At 46.2% G+C, this 21088-nt stretch overlaps 1 protein-coding gene across 1 annotated transcript; it reads left to right on the forward strand.

The window, feature by feature from the left end:
- The first annotated feature begins 896 nt into the window (after nt 1-896).
- On the forward strand, nt 897-11162 carry LOC146198108 (uncharacterized). The gene is made up of 3 exons (XM_084591855.1): nt 897-1076; nt 4191-4273; nt 9477-11162. The coding sequence occupies exons 1-3, from the start codon at nt 897-899 to the stop codon at nt 9901-9903; spliced, it is 690 nt and encodes a 229-aa protein (XP_084447981.1). The 3' UTR covers nt 9904-11162.
- The last annotated feature ends 9926 nt before the right edge of the window (nt 11163-21088 follow it).

Raw genomic sequence — 21088 nt, forward strand, 5'->3', positions numbered from 1 at the left:
TGTGTGTGGACTCCGGAAATTTCCACCACCCGGGGTTCTTTAACGTGCACTGACATCGCACAGCACACGGTCGCCTTGCTTTTGGCCTCCATTGAAAAACGGCCGCCGAGGCCGGGATTCGATCCCGCATCCTCGGGAACAGTAGTCGAGCGCCGTAACCACTGCGCCACCCCGGCGGTTACCTTGTTCGAAAAGGCTAAAGGTCTGTAACAGCATCGCGATCAGTGAACGCGAGAGATCAAGGAAGCGTATTGTATTACAAAAAAAAAAAAAAAAAAATATTTTAACATATTAGCACACCTTCGAACGCGCTATGCGATAAGTTTTTATGTTACTCGTGAGTGTTGCAGAGAGCGGTTTTAGCGTGGCTGTGTTGGTTCCGGGCTTTTGCTTTGCGTGACCTTGTTATGTTCGGGCCCTGTATGTCTTCTGTGTTTCTCGCTCACGCGCCGATCTTTCATATATGTATGTGCTTTCCTTCAAAATAAAGGCCAGTTGCGCGGAAACACTTTTATGTCCACTAATTTTAGTAGTCCTCGTCCGTGTGCGCTGTTTTTTGTTTTGTTTTTTTTAGGCGAAAACATGTCCGCAAAACGTGAAAGCAAATATAGAAGCAAGATTGGAAGCAAACTGTAACGCGCGATATGACGTCACATTAAGATGAAATTGGTAGTCATGAATGCATATGTAATGACAAGTAATATATAAATGCCATGTCATGCCTATAGTCATGTCATGGGAGTCATTACAGTTGTCATAAGTCAGTGAGATCGGAGATCCAGTGTACATGACAATGGAGTCCATGACTTGTGTAAGTCAAAGTCATGGCCATGACTATATAGTGTTGAGAATATACTCTACCGGTTAGTTCGTGTCTGTTTCCACATGGCGTCACCATGCCGACGTGTGCCATAATCGGATGCGGGCAGCAAGCAGAATCAAGTGTTTTGCGCAAGCGGCTAACACCGAGCCGGGCGTTGGATGTCATTTTCTGCCACAGGCTGATCAACCGGCAGTGCGAGCGCACGAAGGAGGAGCTCTCCGAGAAGCACAGAAGCGCTTGGCTGGCACAGGCTGTGCTAAAAGTGTAACGGCGCTTAACGCGAAAAGCAATTTAAACAATCGCGATGGCATGCTGTGCGGTGTCGGAGTGGACCAAGCTTAGCTGCAGCCGGAAGTTCAGAAATTAATTTAAATTACTTTAGGCGTACGCAGTGAACCAAATGCCCTTACATCACATATAGTAATGCATTGGCATCGCATTAACAGGCTCGAATCCCAATAAGTACGCGAAGAGGACAACGAGCGTTAGGAGAACAACTTTTACTATATTTTTGTTGAACTACCAGCCTTCGTCATAACAGGACAATAACAGGACGAGCGCTGCCTCGAGGCAGCGCTCGTCCTGTTATTCTCTGCGCTATTTTCCATTCAATAATGATGTATATTATCCCTAGTGAAAAATCCCGTATCGCATCAGATTTTTACCGGTCCTGTATTATGCTGTATAAATATCATACCCGCGTGCCGAATCTTAAACAGGTTGAAACCAAACAGTCCATGTCCTTTATGAAACTCAATCCGGACGGTCCGGTATTAGCTCCATACCGCGCACACAATTTGCGGTATGCTGCGTCTCAAACCGGACATCCCAGCCTGGTATGGATCTGAAACTGGGTGGGCCGGTCCATTATGTAGCTGATATGCCGGACAGACCATGTCCGGTTTAACTGAAGCCAGACGAACCCGTCATGTATGGAACAGATACCAGGCAGAGTATTTCCGCTTCTCAACTCAAGCCGGGCCAATCGGTGAATTGCTCAACCAGAATAACCATGCCGAAGCACGCCAGCGTGCTAAATAAGCATGAAACCTCACATGTTATGCGTTACAATTTTTCTGTATATGTGGAGTACGCGCTGTTTCCCAAATACCTCCAAGATTTGAAGCCATCGGAGTGTGCGCTAGCAAATCCATATGCGCATCGCGTGTCATTTTCGCATGCTACAGTCGCTGCAGCTCGTCCGATCTTGCAGTGCACCTTCATATCTGCGACTGAAGATCTGCCGCCTTCAATGCGGAAGTGCAAGTAAGAACGTAGCGTTTCGTTAGCGATGAGATATATATATATACGCTCGAGATAAAATGTCGCTGACCATCGAAATATGCACAGATATAGCCGCATATCGGGCGACGCTTCCTGGAGTATTTACGTGTGCAAACACCTAGCCGGAAGTGTACTCATTTACGTTGCTGGTCCGCTGGCAGCACGTGAAACTAAAACATGCAGTGTTACAAGTATTATTGCACCTGATATTTCTGTACGTAACAAAAATTACATGCGTTCGTAGACGATGACAAACACATCAGCACTAGTAAATTACGATATTCTGTGGTTTGCCTGCAAGAAACCAATGCATTATAAAGATGCGGGATATTGGTGACTCCTCGCGATAGTCAGGAAAATGATTCAGCGTATTTAAATGACGATCGATGTACATTAAGAGAAATATAACCACCATAACCTTAAGCCGTCATTAAATAGTGGTCGTAGGGTAGTAGTTTTTCTTACGAGATGTAAAAGGATCATTTTCTACGTGCCGTTTGTCAAGAGCTTTGCCAATGTTCCTGGTGTCAACTGCTTCTCACTTCGCTGGTGGAAGCATGATTACTTTCGTGAAATTGTTCAAGCAACACGGTTCTTATGCACCCGATTTTCAATGGAATATTTAACTAATGTCCCCAGAAATAGGCTCTACAAAGATCTTATTGAAACAGCCTTGCCTGATCTTGTGTACCGATCGTTATACTCTTCTGGTCCGGGGCAAGTGTATTGAAACCTGTCAAAAGAATGCCTCTACAGCCTGCTGTGAAAACATTCGTCATTAAAATGCATAGGGGTTCTGCCTATAAATACATGGATGGCGGAAAAGGAAATATTTGTGTTATGGGGTGTGAACTGTATTTCTGTAATTTCTGTAAAAGGCCGGAGACTGTTGAGCATGTGTTTATAGATTGTTGAGATGGGGCTTGCTTTTGGGATGGACTACCAGCGAACTTCACACAAATATTTCCCTTTAAACTCCTATGGGATTCGGTTCTTAGCTGTCGAAAATGATGACAGTGTTCCTTATGACATGATAATGCTATTAAGCTTGCATAGCGTGTGGAAACACCGAATGGCTGTTCGCCATGCTGATATTCATGTCAGGCCAATCCAACAGTAATTTGGGGAATCTATTACACAGATAATTGATGTTTTGAAAACTCAGTCCTGTGTACTTGAATTTATTTGAAAAAGTGATTAATTGGAAAGTTTTATAATTAAGAGTATTGCATGTAAACCGGTTCATTTTTGCGAAATCGACCAGCATGTGATGGTTGTGAAATAAAGGCAATAAAGACAAATAAAAAGCCGTCATGAAGTATTCAGTACACCACGCTGATATTGACATTCGACCTGTAAGAGTTAGCTTTATTGAGAGTGTCAAATATATGTTGGTGCAGTTTTCAAAGCTCAAAAAGAGTCACGATCATGGCGTTCTGTGTTCGACGATTTGGCTACTCTCAAGTGATTTTAACAACAGCTAAAGTGTGGTTGTCGCTTTTAAGATATGTCTGTTTGTTTTTCTTCTCGGCTGTGGAATTGAGTCGGCGATAAAGAAAAAACAAAAGCCGCCGTGGAGTAGTGGTTAAAGCGTTTATCTGTCGAGCGCTAGGGCCGAAGTTTGAATCTCGGCTTGTGCGCGCGTTTATTTTTTTTTTTTTTCGGTTCTTAACTTCTTTTTTTTTTTTTTTTTTTTTTTTTTTTTTTTTTTTTTTTTTTTTTTACAGCCAGGCATCGCGCCTTTGTCCAGAAACGAGGGCAACCGACCATACATGAAATTCCGGAATCAGAGCTCCACGTCGTGTCATGGCGGTTCAACCTGTACAATAAACCGGTATACCGAATCCGGCAAGGAAAAGACACAGGATATTTTCAGTAGGGATGGTCCTATAGACAGCAACAGATTACGTCAGCGGCCGCTTTACGCGGAGCCTGAAGTGTGGTGGCTCAAGAGAGCGATAATAAAGCCGCCTGGTATTCGCTTCCTTGACTTTGGCGTAGCAAAACGCATTACTATGTGTTCGCGCGCATTATGTACAGCGCCTTTGTTTTTTTGTGTGACCTGTTTTTTCGACGTACGCAGGTGGTGTCGCTGGCGACCTGCCTACTGTTCCGATCCACCGAAGCCCACGGCAGAGCCGCCCCGAAGAAGAACAGGCGCCTTCTGTGAGTCCCTTCGTGCATTCTGTTATTCCCTAGTGGTACAAGCAGAGCATTGTCAGTATATATTTTAAGATCTCTTGCTGAAGTTTAGGCGTCAGCCTAAACTTGATAAGTGTAAAAATATGAGGTGCTCTGATTTCACAATGACAAGCCGAGGGTATTCTCACGAACTCCGCCTTGCGCATTTACTGTACTTATTTCTATTGCCTAACAGCGCGTGACCTAATGGCATGGAATGTCCCCAAAGAGACATTTATAAAACGCTGAATTATGAGGAAGGCTTCTTCATAATGGTTTAAAGCAGAGCTTAGTGGGGCTGGAGCCGAATATTAACGACGGGGCGCCTTTTTCCTTTCTTGGTTCCTTTTTTCCTCCGTCCAGCAAAATTCAAGCCTCATAGAGACATGTGTCAATCATCTGCCTCCAAAATGTATATCTGAAGTAAACCTTCGAAGAGGAACAATGGTTCCCGTTTCCCATAGCTAAGCTAAATGAGACTTAGGTGCGCTGGCACATCTTGGTCTTGCTTTTGTTTACCTTTATCTTCACTTAGCCTTCCGAGCCAGCGAGCCGGTTTTGTCGCGTGCAGCGCACGGAGCACGCATGTGCTTATGAGATTGCTAGCGTTCTTGTCTTTGAAGAAACCTCCTTCGGACTATATACTTATTCTTCGACTGCAAGATTTGCTTTGGTAACGTCGCAATAATAAAAAAAAAAATCCGTATATAGATCGCATGCTACAGGCCAAAACGATGGTCAATGAGCGAGCCACTTTATTTCACAGTACTGATAATACTTTAGCTGTTTTTAAACATATTATATACGACAATATAATTACATAGCGGACTTACTTCGAGATGCACTTCCTACGTTTTCGCTAATGTGGAACACATTCACAATCAATAATTACTCATCATGCAGCCCTTGTCGAATAGGCTAAATCACGTGGTCACGCGAGGTCGCAAAATTACACTACCAGTCAGTCACCAGGAGCGTGGTCACCAGCCATGTCAGATGCCAGCGACACTCTCTACGGCCATAACCGCGATTTTCCACTAAAAAGGCCGATGCTGTCAACGCCAACAACAGCGCCAACTTCGACGTCGCATTTCTGAAAAACGAAGCATTAAAAGTTAACAAACGATTCAAAATCGTGCATTTTGAATTATTACTTACACCTTGAATGACTCTAGCGCTAAGCATTTACTTCGTAATCATGGAATCCTGGCAGTCGCTGAACTCGTTAAATAAATCCTATGCATGTTTTTCTACAAGTTACTAAACGACGAGCTTCCAGTATCACTTATCCCACAAATTTCACTAATGAATGATAAAACGCGATTCGCAAGCTTTGCACAGAAAATAGTGGGTTTCCCAAAGAACAAAAGCTCCTTTCTCTTGCAGCCATGTTTTAACCGACCAAATCCGGTGGCTATGTAATCGAAATAAAAAAAAATAATGTTGTTGTTGTTCATCTAAATTGACGGCACATAACAACAGAGGGAGATCGGCCAAGAATTGAGGTGCAGAGTTATTTGAGGTATTTTTTTTTTAGATGTATAATTACATCGCCAAAAGTAAAATTATTGCTTCAAAGAAAGAAAGAAACTAAAAGATGAAATACCGAAATAAAAAGGAGAAATCATAACGCATGCAGAAGGTAAACACTGAGATATGTAGCTATTGTTTAAAAATTAGAAAGCATATTAGCAAGGCCGACGTTTAGATTCCATTAAAATGTTTTGAATGGTGTTAAAAACAGTTCTGTGGCTGTACCTGAGTATGGTGGCACCAAACAACAATAATATCTGGCTGTTCAAATGAAGTCCAAGCTATTGCAACGTCTTCTCCAAAAAAAGAATGATTTCGCTTCATGAGAAACGCCCATTTTTAAAATCATTTTAAAACATCTTGACCAGGTTCATAGGTACCGCCGAATTCGCTAAATAAATATATATAAAAAAATAAAGAGCACTGCAGAATCTGCATTGGAGTAATGCGAAAGCACGGATGTTGATGTTGGCTGCTTCTAGTTGCTTAATTCACTTCTTGTTTACCCATTTTAGTCTTTGGTACTTTCAAATTGCGCGCCAATCCCCTCGTATGCCCTTTTTCGGCTCTACTTCTGGTCACGTGACGTCACATCTTTGACGTCACATTAATTCACTTGTTTACCCATTTTAGTCTTTGGTACTTTAAAATTGCGCGCCAATCCCTTCCTATGCCCTTTTTCGGCTCTACTTCCGGTTGAGCGACGTCACATTCTTGATGTCACTTTAATTGACTGATTTAATTAACTATTTTTTTTTTTGGTATCTGATACATTCAAATGTGGCGCCAAGCCATTGGCTAATGAGACCATTTTCGCCTTTACTTTTACATTTTACCTCTAGATAATTACCTAATTAACTTACTGGCCTAATTATTTTTCCAGACACAACATTACGTCACCATCTATCGATTGGCACCACTCATTAACCTCTACCACTTCTCAATTACTCACAACTGTTGCGGACACGATTTTGCTGACGCGGTCTACGGACGCGGACAGAAATCTGTGAGCATAGCGAAGTAATGCTTTCGCATTAATAAATAAATAAATAATCGCCACTCTGTCGCGCTGCGCATTGGCTGTCGTCGTCTTCATCAGCTCCCATCAATGCACAACAAATCCAAAAACACAACGCGCTATCGCATTGCCCTCTTAACTTCAGTGGACCGAAAATTTTATTGTGCGCTACAACTTCAAGCAAGGCCCCCCAGTCACCGATTTCGTCTATCTTTGCGTAAAGCGTTACCTTGAAACCCTAGCCTCGAATGAAATGGAAATGAAGCGTGGCGTGCTTGTGCATTTGGCCAACTTCGCTAAACCGGCCGCAATTTTTTAGGCGAAGCGTACTGGGGGGTTCATTGCGCCGGAAAGCTGTCGCCGTACCGAAGTTTGAGAGGGAGCTTTCAAGAGCAAGTGAAAAGTTGCCTGCGCAAATATTTGGGTGGCATCGGCAGCAAGAATGCGGGGGCTACCGGAACTCAATACCTGATACGTATTTGCTAACGCAGATTATGCCTCCGCAAGGACGGTAGAAATAGCGGACAACTTGTATATGAAATATGTAGCGTTGGTCGATTGATTAGGTGGTTAATAGTGTGATTGACTATTTGATTGATTGATTGATTGATTGATTGATTGATTGATTGATTGATTGATTGATTGATTGATTGATTGATTGATTGATTGATTGATTGATTGATTGATTGAAGAGTGTAGACATTGGTGAATAGTGAATGAAACAAGCGTGGCGTAGACGAATACTTTCGTGCGTGTGTCGCTGTGTTTGAACACATGTGAGAGAAACTATGGCTGGTATACTAGCGCGACAGCATCGTCTGACATTGTACAAGATGCGTGTAGCAGTGCGGGGGTTTCGTTTGAGGATGTGTCTTCTCCTGATTGTGGTGCTCGGCGATCAGGGAGACAGATGCCGAGAAGTCAGAGAAGAACACTCGGTATGAGGCAGTCAGATTGTTGAAGCGAAGGTGGGATGCCGAGGTATGGGCATTAGAAGTAAGGTAATCAGTGCGCACGCTGTCGCGTCTACTCTTGAAAGGCGCTCAAACGTCCTATCTTATTATTTTTTTTTTATCTGTGGGTCTTGAGTCGCAGAATATACTCTAGTAATCTGCTGTTTTCTGACCAATGTAACGGATGACCTCTCGTATACCTGGCAATTCGGTTTGCGCGGACAATGTTTTATTCATGGACTTATAGCTGTGGCTGAAGGCGCTGCCAGATACTTCTGCTGCTGAAAGAGGCGTTCGTCACCGATCTGCCGAAAAAAAAAATATTTTGAGTCACCATACGTTGATGAGATTAGTGATAGAGACAATTGCTTTAGTCCAACTACATGCTGCCAAGTGCTACTGTCTTGGTATTCTTGGATTAGCTATACGCACGTAAGGTCATGGAATCATCCAGAATGACACCTCCGCATAGTGCACAGGCATGTAGTTTGCAAGCACCACATTGTGCTCAGCCCTGGAAACCCAACTATAGTTGCGCCAGAACTGACGCTAGGTGATGCATGCTGCACGACGCTGTAGAGAAGTCTGGTCTATACATCTGCATCAACGTCCCAGAGACGCCCCCGCGCAATGCAATACACGCCCGGCAACAAGAGACGACACCCGATCCGGCGTTGGCCACATCAAAATCCATCGGTCACTAGAAAGTCGAAATAACAATACGGGGAAGAGAGCACTTAGAGATTTTGATCACACTTAACTGAAAAAAAAAAAAAAAAATCGAGAAAGGAGGGAAGCGGTCATCATCAGGACAAAAAAAAAATGCAAACCACTTGTGGCTCCTTCGCGGACTTCGAGCAATACGGTGTCATGGTCGCGGAAGGAAGCATGAGCCACAATCTCATGTGATGACACTACCACTCACATGAACAGACACCTTGCAAATTATGCCGAAGGGATATTTTACATGTCTCACGCAGCAACACACAAATATAAAGGAAGGCATCAACAGCATCCCATGCATGCGTCTTAAGCGGCAGTATACACTCATCAAAAGCTCAAAACATGCATGTCTTAGTAGTACTTGTATGGCGTCTCTCATAGCCTGAGTAGCTTTCGGACATTAAACCACACAAGCCAAACCAGTAGTACTTGTGTAATGCTCCGTCGTGGACCCGGTCTTAAGCGCGCCCCCTATTGCGGAACTGTTCTGGCTCTCGAAAGAAAATGTTATCCATATGTTCTTTCCAGATGTAATGGCAGCGCCATTACATTAGGCAAACTACTGGCAGCCTTAGCTTCAGGGCTAACCGGAATCGGTCGCCGTACACGGCAGAGTAGAGCATATAAAGGTGACGGTCAGGCAGGATGAATATGCGAATAGGCTCACCGCGTTGATGCGACTGGCCAGGAAAGTGAGCGCACGTGTCCGCGCATTCGAAGTCACAATAGAAAGAACGACAATAAAGGCTCAATTTCTACTTCCATACTGTCTTTTTCCAAATTCCTTCAGTCATTATTCTCTCCCTAAACTTCCCTCGCTTAAGTAGAGCAAATCGGCAGTTTTTATTAGCCAGCGTTATTACTTCTTGAAGAGGTGTCTCTTCGCCTCTACCATATCGCCTTTCTGTTTTTACTCGTAAGCAAATTAGTTACGAAAGATTTCTTCCTGGCGTGTGCGCAGGGATCTGCCCTTGGAGTGGCCCCGCCCCCGGCGACGCGATCCGATCTCGCCGCCTCCGGGGCCTGAGCCGGGCTACATGCGGTCGGCCGAGTGTTGCCCATCAGTGACAGAGGCCATTCAGCCCCTGGGCGGCGTCTCCATCACAGGCCGCATCCTCGAGCTGTACCGGGAGCCTAACGCCACGCAGCGCTTCTACCAAACCTCGTGCCGGGAGCAGGTCAAAGGCCGGCCCTGCCGCTACGTGCGCACCAAGTACGAAGCCCAGTCACGCTGCGTCCAGACCTACAGCTACATGTACGCACTGGTGCGCGAGTTCCAGTCGGACGGCCCCTGGCGGCTCGATTACATCCGCTACAGAAGCGGGTGCTCCTGCCAGGTGCACCGGTCACGAAGCTACTCGCTCAACATGCTGGGAGGCAGGCCCTGATGAACCCGCTCCTGCCTGGACGACCGGGCGGCTCGTCCCAGTGTAGACCTTTCCCCCGAGGAAAAGCTGTTCGTTCTGGAACTGTGGGAACAGCGCGCGCTGTGACGTGTCGCAAGACTGCAGCGCGCGCCGACAACCATGTAAAAGGTCGTACGCATTGAGTGTCTGCCGTTTGTAATGGAAAGGTCTACACGCTCGGGGATTAGAATTAACCTCAGCTGTTCCACGGACAGTGGACTAGAGGAGGCGATCGCGAATTGACGTCGGGCGCTTGGCGCCATGTCTTCTCCCGCCTTCTGTCCGCGCCAGTTATGAGCTTCGCTGTACTTCTCTAGCTCCCCTAATGTCAGTACCGCCAAGGCGACGCTGACGCTGTTCCACTCCGAGTCAGTCTGTCAACCTGCCCCATTCCCTCCGCCTACCTGGGCTAGCGCCGCAGTGGGGCACATCAAGCTGGCGAACAAATCGCCGAGTGTTCTTGCCCGTGTTAAGCCGGCACTGATGGTCACTTCTATGACTCCGGCTATGTCCGCATGCCTTCGCCCCACAGATACACCTGATGACAAGCGTGTGTCGATGTTCGTGTCTCAACGCCGCACAATAAGGTGCTCCCGCCTGTTTATGCTGTTGAACCACGGACAGGACTCCGGAAGAAGCGTGCCGGTCGGTGCGTGTATACAATCAAAGCGTCGCCTGTGTTCATTGAAAACGACCCCCAAGTGCGCAGCCACAGTCGTTTTCATTCGTCGTTGTGTCGTGTACAGTCGTCGTCATTGTCGAGAAAAAGGTGCACATTCTGCGGCAGCTTAGAAACCTCCGCTGAGAAGCGGATCTGCAAAGTCTAAACACGATGGGCAGCTAGTATTCTTTACCAAGTACAGCAGCCGGAATCGAATGCTTGCTGTTCCTGCGGTAGCCGCAAACACTTCGGTAGCGTTTCGGACGCGGCTGGTATGCCGTGTCAGGATGAATACGTGCTTTTGGCACGGAAGCTGAGCATCTTCACAATGTTTCGCGCTTTCAGCGTATGCATGACCCATGCGATCTCATTCCATTTTGGTCATTGGGGGGTCCAAATTAAGAAGCGACCAATAGCCTCATGCACCCCGATGGCGTCGTGTGGCCAGTGTGACACATGCAATGTCTGTTTTGCCTTGCATGCGCACGTAAAGTCCCGTAATAAAATGGCGAATAATATGCTGGCCGAGGGATCTGGCATGTGGACGTCCGGAACAAAATTTCTGATACAATTCTGTTTAAGTGCCATTTTTATTCTTCTTTTGACCCGCGTGACCAGTATGAACTCAGCGAGCTGCTCAATCGCAACACTCGTGAAAACTCCACACAAACTCTGTATTTCATAAAGATGGTGCATTCTCGATTTTAGCATGGGCAGCTGGTGGCAGAGCGCACGGAAGATTCTGAGTAATGCCAACGACTAAGGCCATGTGTACACCTGCTTACTCCGCAAAATGTGCGAAAAAGAATGGCCGATGGTGAAACGGAGATTCAGGAGTGCTGGGATTCAAGAGCTCTGCCGCAGGAGTCGGAGGAAGCGCGAGCTGCAGACAAGGCAGGTCAGGCCAACGAGTGAAACGCAGACGACAGGTTGTCCCAGATGCACCGCACCGCTTTGTTCAAATGACAAAGGCTCAGTCGCACTCGCATGCAGCTTCATGGGCCAGCTCGCATACACTTCTATTCGTGTGTACCCAACACTGTGATCCTTCCTGCGCGCTTTGACAGTGGCCATGCTTATTTTTCGATGCCTTCCTCCTTTTTGTTAGTACACTATAAGTTAACGAATCTATTTCTTTCGGTAAAGTCATTCCTGCACTATTTATTCCGTACGGTATTCCAAGGGCATGCACAAAAATATTGATTAAAGCGAGTCAATTCTGAAATGAGACGCACTTAACTGGAACAAATATGCGTCTATGAAATAATTAGGAATACGAGAAAAAGAAGAGTGAACCCAGAAAAAAATACGCAAAGCTTTATTTTTGTCATCGACCTGATCAGCTCATGATGGCATTTAGCGAGAGATAAGAAGGTTCATGTGTTTAGAAAATATAAAAATGAAAATACACGTTGACAGAAAGTCCGAATACGGTATTCAGTCTCTTCATCTTTTGAGATTAGGTTATTTCTGAAGGCAAGAGCTCATTCTCTAGCGAAATTCGAGCGCCAACAGAATATAAATTACGTGTGACTTTATGTCACACCTGATTTGAATAACACGTTTTCTGAGGAACTATACGATGCGGTAAAGGCCTCTGCGAATCACTATTCAAAAATATAGGCACCTTTAGCCTCGATGGCGGAAATAAACGCGCAGACTCCTTCGAAGGCAGTTAAAGCCCCACAGCGGGTGGGTTATTTTCATCTTATATCTTTGCACGCAAACTCCTTTCTGTACACGTTAAGCCGGACCGCACACAACGGTAAATGGAAAGAGTGATCTAACTCCGAAATTTCCCACGCACATTTTATCCCGCGCATCGGCTGTTTTTTTAACAGTACGCGCCTAGCATGCAACAAAGCTCAAGACAAACACCCGAAAAACCGCCCTCAAATAGCCGCAGTTCCGCGGATCTGGAGCTCTCCAAACAACGTTCTGACGATTGCGCGTGAAGGGGGAACGAGTGGGACGAACATTGAACAAGAGCAGAGAGGCTCGCATGTTATCCCGCGTGGACAGAGCGAACAGTTGCTGATAACGTGGCAGCAGAAACAAACACAAACACGAAGCTTCAACACGTGCAGAATCAACCGTTCAGTCCGGTACACCACGAACTCGCAGATCCAATAGTGATGCCCCAGCTGATTAGGTTGCAGTTGCTAATACCAAAGTATAGGGCCGCGAGTGGAGAGAACGCACAGCGACCGATGCCCGCGTTGTGCGGATAACGTATTCCTTCGGCAAACCTGCTTATAGTGTTTGCTTTATGCCTAGCCTCATTTCCAGATCTCCGCATATGAATGAGCTTGGCATATTCTCCGCACTGGTGCAGAATACGAAGACAGGGGAGACAGAGACGTAAAGGGCAATGACCTTCCTGATCACATTGACATTGCGTCTGCCAGCTCCCCAACCACGCCGTCAAGATCGGGGAGCTATAGTGAGCATGTCCGTCTCCCCCCTCTGAAAGATTTTCACACGCACATGCGCATCCGTCGCTTTTTCTCGGTGAATTTGTCCTCTTGAATATTGCTGCTGTTTTTGGTCTCCATGTAAGAAGCAATCATTAATGTATTTAATTTTTGCGAGCAGGGCAGTAACGACCAATGAAAAGTTTGTGCTTGAGTGCCATCAAGCGGCATTTTGCATGAAACTGCTTCGAAACTTTGATTGGGACTTTTGTTATGTGCCAGACTCGCTTAAAAAATGCGTGCTGTCGCTGCCGGAAGCAGAGAGAATGGAATGGAAGGATTAAGTGGACCACTGATGCTGTTACCATTTCTGGCGTTACAAAATACACAACTCGGCATGGACCTTAATCGATCGGGCGGCATGCCTAAAATATGAGCTATCTTGTGGCATCATCGAATATAGCAGACGGCGGCGTAGGTCGACCGATAGCGCCATTATTGTGAGATTAGTGGTATGGCCTGCGTTTGAATGTTAACTTTTTTTTTTTCTCTCTGTTAACTTTCAAGTAAAACATCTGCATTTTTCTCTCGTTCGTCGTGGACTGTGAACATGTGTATTAAAGATTACGGGCTGCGAAAATGTCTATTTTTCGATTAAATCGGCGCTTATGTCGTACTTGGCGCGGAAAAAACATACAGAGTGGATTATATTTATTTTATTTCATGTTCCTGCGAAACAGCCTCGATTGAGGCTATGATCGGAAGGGAGCCAGAGGAAATCCAGAAGTTCATCGCCCTTAAAATGATATTTACGGTGAAAGAACTGACACTAAGTTCATTTTTCTCGATTTGACAACAAACATTTAACAGACCAATATATGAGCATGCATATACCTCGCAAATCATGGTGAGAAATCCACCCAATACGTAAAAAAAAAAAAAAAAATCGAGAAAACGAGGGTGACGGGGTAGTGGCCGCGAATATCTAAGGATGCGCGTAAAGATCGATGCCCAAAGCATCTAAACAGCGGAGAGAAAGAAGGAAGAGTTGGTGCGGCAAAAAAAAGAAGGAATAAGACAAATCGCCTGCGTACACATTCGGATGTAGTACTTACTCCACATGATTTAACGAACACATCCAATAATACTGATTTATCTTCCTTCATTTTCAAGTGACAGTTGAGTAAGCGCGGTGTGCCCAGGAGAAACGCAGCAGTGCATGTACTCCGTTCTTAGCGGTCCCCCCATCATGTCCCGGGCTCTCGAAGTGTACTTCCTCACGACCAGCGCATAATGTCGCTTTCTTTCTAAAGCACATAGTGTCAAAAACGAACGTAAAAAGAAAGCACTCGCTGGCTTCCCTCGTTAAAAAATAGGATGACAACTGTAAGAAGCGTCGGTCGAGCTGTTCAATATGTATGTTTCGTGTGTTTACTAAATATGACGCAAATTTTTGCGCGTTACGCGGTGGTGAAGAAACGTATCAGTTGTTGTTTCCTTACACTGGTTGTAATGTCGTTGTCTCTAATGTGTCATTGACGCCTGTTACGTGTTGCCTGCTAGGCTTCTTTGTTTTCTTCCAATGTAACAACACCACATTTACGGCTTTGACAGTGTTGCTGACTCGAGCCAACTTAATGGTTTGTTATTCAATAACCACTGCACAAGACAACTGTTATTCTGCGGACGCATCGCTTCTGAGTACTTCTTGCGGCCTTTTACAAGAATGTGTATGTTAGTGCGTGAGCACGCGTGACCTTGTCTTCCGTGTGGAGTCGCGCGACTGGCATCCTCCTTGATACTGATGATCAGCACCTATATATCCGCCGTAGTAATCGACACCAACATAACAGATAAGCATAAAAACATATCAGTCCTTGAAAAATAGCGCGCGAGCAGGGGTTTACGACGACATTGTCATCCAAAAGTGATGCCCCGGCAGGAACGTACGCAGTGGCGACACAACACTGAGCACAAGCGTACCACACAGAGCTTTACCAAATGGGCGAGAATGGCCATTTTTGCGCTCATCAGATAGATGTCGCCACAATACGAAGCACCGTGCTGTATAGGCCAGACTTTCTTGTAATTTTTGCTCCGAGGTCGCTCATCCTCGTCAACTTCGACGCATCGGCCGCGAAACCCCGGCAGGCGTACTTTAGGGGGTCAAGAGCGCCGCCGCTTCAACCTGGTCATATTTCGCCGCTGCCACCTGTCTTACAAGGCCGACCTCGTACACGGAGCGCAATCCATTGCTCTCTCAGCTCACGTCGTGAGGCGCGGAACGAGCTTCAGCCAGGCCGCTATTTGAACCACGGATCTTCTATGTCCTCTGTCTTCTGTGTTTTACTCACTCAGTGTGTTTCTGCCTGTGACCGAGTGGAGAGAGTGTACTTACCCCATGTGATGGCTGAAATAAAAGACAAAAACATTTCCCCATCAACCCACCTTCCCTCCCAAGTGCAATACAAAATGGTGTCTGGATCATTTTCTCTTCACACTACGTTGTTTTATTTATTTTTTTATTTAAGAAATACTGCAGGCATTTTACATGCCCAAACATGAGAGGTTGATTGATTTTCATTTATGAGAAAAGGTGCCATGAAAACAAAGTGTGTCCGTCAACGTGTCCAGAGGCTGTCGGTAAGTGATATGAACAGATGTGCGTATAAGATGAACAGAGGAGATAAAAGTGGCAATGGGAGCAGCCGCAGATGACTGGTAGTAATGCTGGCGATAAATAATTGTACTATTGATTATTAGAAATGGCAATGGCCAAGACTCGGCAAAATAAATACGGCAAAGAATGACAATTGATTAGAAGCTACTGAGATGAGTACGCTGACGATGACGAAAGCCAACAATGACTCCTTGCATTATGACTAAAGACTCGCTGATTAAAGATGCCTAATGACTAAGCAAAATTAAATCCATGTCACGTGACTAGTGCATGCACCTGCTAACTTCGGTATGGAATGACATCAAACGCCTCATCAACCAATTAACGCTCAGCCATGTCACTTAATCTTATGACGTACCGAGAGGCTGCGACTCTGTAGCGGTTCAAAAATCAAGCGATAGTATTTGCGTGCCTCGACAGGCACGCCTTGCTGTTTTCGCCTGCAAAGAAAGCACATGGCGTAGTGCTCTTACCAGATTGGCCTGCGGCCTCTGAAATCGCTATACATGTCTCACTTTTACGCAATTTTATGTCTTAAATCTCTCACGGCCGATCTCGAGGGGAGAGCGCTAGCTTTCCTGTATACTGGCTGTGGTTCTCTGTCAAGAAAATTTAAGCCATATTTTGCTTTGGTGGAACATCAGTCAGTTAATCTAACTTCACTTCATTTAGGCTTGTTTTAATCTGCATGCTGAACATCGAATCTCATTCATCTCAAAGCTCACTTTTCCTAATACAGCCGCTCAGCATGCATCCAGATAAGTCGGCCTTCAGTCGGTTCAGATGTGGGAGCGATACGGATAGGCACGGGATGTAAGAATTCGTTGCGCGAAGGGGTTGCTGAAAAATTTCGTGAAGTTACATATTGCTGACTTAAAGCCACTGAAAACGTATTTGGTGCAGGCTTCAAGAGATGATGCTAAGGCCATCACGATAACTATACCCTCTCTGACTTCTATCTGTACATGCGCCGGTTTGAACGGCTCCGCAGCGGTCGAGTACCGCCTGAGGAAAACTCGCCCGTTCTCCTGTTGGCGTCCGTCATCGTGTAGAGAAAATCCTAATTGCTCGACAGTGTCATGTGTCACAGCCACATGACAGCACGCGAATTTCGAAAAATCCACAGCGCCCAAGTGGGGTCACACATGGAACAAAAGTATGCAATTGGAATTGAGTCACCGCATAACTAAAACGACTAAAGTTTATAAGGAAATTCATTCGCTTCAAGAAAAATGTCAAGAATTTTCGGTTTCAGGCAGCATTCGAATCCACGAATATTTCGGTTGCGAACAAGAAATGCTACCGACTAGGTCACGCAAGGTACGCTTGTACGGATTCGGATTAAGCATGCATGGTTTATATGTACATATCGTGTGGCCTCTCACATGCAAAATAGCACCTTGTAGGGACATTGACAACAATTTTTTATGTTAGCAGAACCGGATAGTACGATATTTCACGACATTGCTGTCACTTGTCCGGCAGCAAAAGATGCATCTATTATTATTTTTTTTTTTTTCGTAGGTTGAATTCAAGCAGTTCAACCCAACTACGCAGTTGGATAAACTGACGACGTTCATGATGCAATACAGACTCCGTGATTCCTGGCCCGCGGCGAGCGGTGTGGTCTAGCAGCAGCCGAAATGAAAGAATGATAGCTATACCGCCGGCCATTGCGTCGTGCCGTCGTCAACATAGTTTCGCTTGCACCAGCCATGGATCCATGCAGTTTCTGAATCCGACAACGATCGAAGTTCTCGCTGCGACCGCTGGCCTGCACTTCAGCGGCCCCAACCCCACAGATCGTGCGATGGCTTTTGCGGGCTGAAGCGGCCCAGGTAAAGTGTAGGAGAAGGGGGCAGTGGGCTCACTGGCGCACGTTCCCTGATGCCGTTCATGTCAAGTAAGAAAGGTGGCGCCACAAGTGACTTCACAGTAGCTTCTTGTTGGTCCAGCCTACGGCGCTGCGCGGAGGCGCAGTTATGTACGCGTTTCTTTGATTCTTGTACCTACTCGATGGAGCTAGCGGCTGACGGACAATCGGTACATGATCGATCTGCAATGACATTCTTTATTTAGCGTTACTTGAAGGTATAAGACCTTTGCAACGAGGGCCTCCTGGGCGTCACCATATTGCTCGCTGGGCTGTTGTGTGCACCTGACGTCAACACGGTGGAGGCGGCAGCGGAACCCGTTTACAACAGTACAGAGAGGTGGCGTTTCGACAACCTCCTAGCCCGATGCAAAGATCTATACTTGGAATTTACACTTTCACATAAAAGTGCAGCCGAGTGATTACAGAAAAGATGATGACCCTGGCATAAAAATAGGTACGCGCACGAGCGAGGTAAACAGCCAACCTCTTGCCCCAATCTTCACAATTCTACATTGTTGGCAGTCAGCAGTTAATGGCAACTCAAGCATTTAGTGCACAGGTTTTAAAGCTTGCTGGCAAAGCCGAGAGCAGACTTAACGGGTATTACGGTGCCAACCAAGTAAGTTGGAAGTCACCCCAGAAGATGACATGGTGAGGAGTGCCATACAACCTTTGCTTTCCCGGCCTCGGCGGCAGCTTTTCGATGGAGGCGAAAAGCAAGGCGCCCGTGTGCTGTGCGTTGTCAGTGCACGTTAAAGAACCCCAGGTGGTCGAAATTTCCGGAGTCCTCCACTACGGCGTCTCTCATAGCCTGAGTTGCTTTGGGACGTTAAACCCCACAAACCGAACCGAACCGAACAACCTTTGCTTCTAGTCTTCATCACACATCGACGCCCAACATGCCCTGCATTATGAAATATTAACCAATATTAACTGCTGATGACATGCTATGTTGAGACACAAATGCTTGTGCTGGCAAATATGTATTGCTGCCTAGCTGGTTGCATGAAGGTTTCGAGGGTCGCGGTAACGTCATCTTGTATATTTGAGCTGATTTCTAGCAGCTAGGACCGCGGTGCATATTCTTCTCCTATTCTTACCGCAACTCTCCTTTTCTCGGGACTGCAAATAATATATATGGGACACCCTCTATGTGAACATAACGTGTCCTCTTCCCTGATGCGTAGCAATGGTTTTGTAAATACTGAGGCATGCTAAACAAATTTACTTGAAGTCTTGTCACATTCGTTGCATGCGCCTTTTCTGCATTCCACTGAAAAACAAAATTTCATAGAGCAGCAGGACGCTTAGGAAAACCTGATAACAGCACGCGCGCACAGGTTTCAACACGGTCGGCATGGCCAACATAATGGTCAAGCGCTACAGTACAGCGGTTAGCTACAGTGAACTAAGCCTTACAGTGAACTTGACATCAGCACCGCGACGCGGCCACTCGGAGAAACAAAACGACATTTGTGGCGCCACCGATGGCGTGGGCTCGGCTGGGGAGTAAGCCCACTGCTCCCTTCTAGTTATACTTCTAGTGCACTTAGCGCAGGTGCGCGGCGAAACATGATCTTCCGAAGAGCACTTAGCCGTTTCAGCTGCACGTCGAAAACAAAACTATGCAAGCACGCCTTAAAGAGGTTATATTTATAACCTCCTTGGCACGCCTGCCCTGGAACACATTGAGGTAATACACAAACATCATCGAAACTAAAAACAAGGCCGCCTCTGGCGCCGCCAAGCATATTTCTCCTTGCCTTGTCACATTTAGGTTGCCTTTTCGCCGTCGTCTCCACGTTATAAAAACATGTTGTTGGAGACAAAACCTACTACTCGATTCAAACACGCAGCGTAATTTGTCATCCTCCGATATTTATTGCGCGTCACGTGACTCGCAGTTGCGAGCTTCGGCCGTTTCGCTGTGGCGGCGATACCTGTACTTCTATTCTTGCTCTTTTCTACCTCACTAAAAGTGTTTTCAGTAAGAGTGTTCTCTTTGTGATCAGGAATTGGTATTCCATCGATGCAGCCCACTTCACTTTTCTGTTCAGTGTCCCTTTAAGACAGCTAACGAGTATGGGCTTAATAAGAGAGGAGGCAGACCGCCATCGCCTCATACCCTTAAGGTGCAGACCCTAGAAAAATTGACCAAAAAGGACTAGCGCTGTATTCAACTAAAGACGCCCTGGTAAGTGGCCCGAGTTGCACACTGCTTCCGAAACAGCAATTAGTACCTATTCAAATCGCACAATCCACTCTTTGCCTGCCCAAATCCTAGAATCATTAACCCCACCCAGTTGCCTCCCCACTTGCCTATGTAACAATGTATACAGCGAATACCCAGACAACATGGACCCTCACACTCAAGTCTGGGCGAAAAACGTCATGGAGGGGCTTTACTGAAAGCGACCTATACCTTCGTCTCGCAATTCCAGGAATCCAACACATCGCCTCGCTCTATAGAAATTCTTCCGGCCTCGCCCCCCCCCCCCCCTTCCCTTTGCCCCAAGAGAACAAATTTTTTCCCAAAAAGTGACCAGGCTTTGTGGCACAGATTTCAAACATCTACATTCAAGACCCCTTTCCTCCTATCCGTGATAACCGACGGCGAAATCTCTCCTCACTGCCGCCTGTGTCCCAGCACCGCAGCTTTCTGCATTGCCGGAACAAATCAAAGCCCCCCGTCGCAAGGGTCAGAACACCAGAAGCGATGACACATTGCTCTGAGCAGCTTTCAGCCGGAGCTACAGCTTCGGATAGTGGGCTGCGCCCGAGGTGTCACCGAGCGCACACAGCGGACTGAAGGCCAGTCGTCGTTCTGCACAACGTTACTAGAATAATTTCTGCCTGGTTGCGTCAGCCCCCCCCCCCCCCCCCCCCCCCCACACACACACACACATTATTCTCTCATGACAACAAAGTCATTCGCCTATCTGCCTTACACGCTTACATGTCTCTACGACGAAATCGAACTTTATTTTTATTTTTGTACGTAAACCTCGGCGTTTTTTTTTTTTTTTCGATTGTAAATTTCCCTTTTGGGTTAGTTATCTCGACGGAAAAACACACAGATGCAATTTGAAAAAGCATTGCGCAGAACTGAAAAACATTTTGCGGAAAGCAGAGCTAATTAGCGCGTTCTTTGATGCATTCATTTCTGAGAACTATTCAGCTTTGTTGCGTGCTGAACAAAAGCTTTTATTGGCAGTGGAATTGCTCAGCTGCTGGTCAGGGCAGATGCCTCGGTTCTGGCAGTCGAAGCCGTACGCAGCGTTTTTGATGTAGCTGTCTTCGACAGCATTCCACGAGGCATATGTGGTTAAACACGTGGCCCCTGGTCTGGGTTATCGGTATCGAACACTACTGCTGATACGCGGAGGTAGCGAATTCGCCACTGTCAGGTGCACATTTTCATTTACGAAGATATATAGACGACTGCTTTTCTCTGCAACAAAAGTGCAAACATTGGCAAACATTGTTTATGCTAACAGGCTCTTAGCAAGCTGCGCCGGTTTCGTCCGTCACGCCTA

This window comes from Amblyomma maculatum, chromosome 2 (genome assembly GCF_055883805.1).
Source record: "Amblyomma maculatum isolate TAMU_Amacu chromosome 2, ASM5588380v1, whole genome shotgun sequence".
NCBI classification, from domain to species: domain Eukaryota; kingdom Metazoa; phylum Arthropoda; class Arachnida; order Ixodida; family Ixodidae; genus Amblyomma; species Amblyomma maculatum.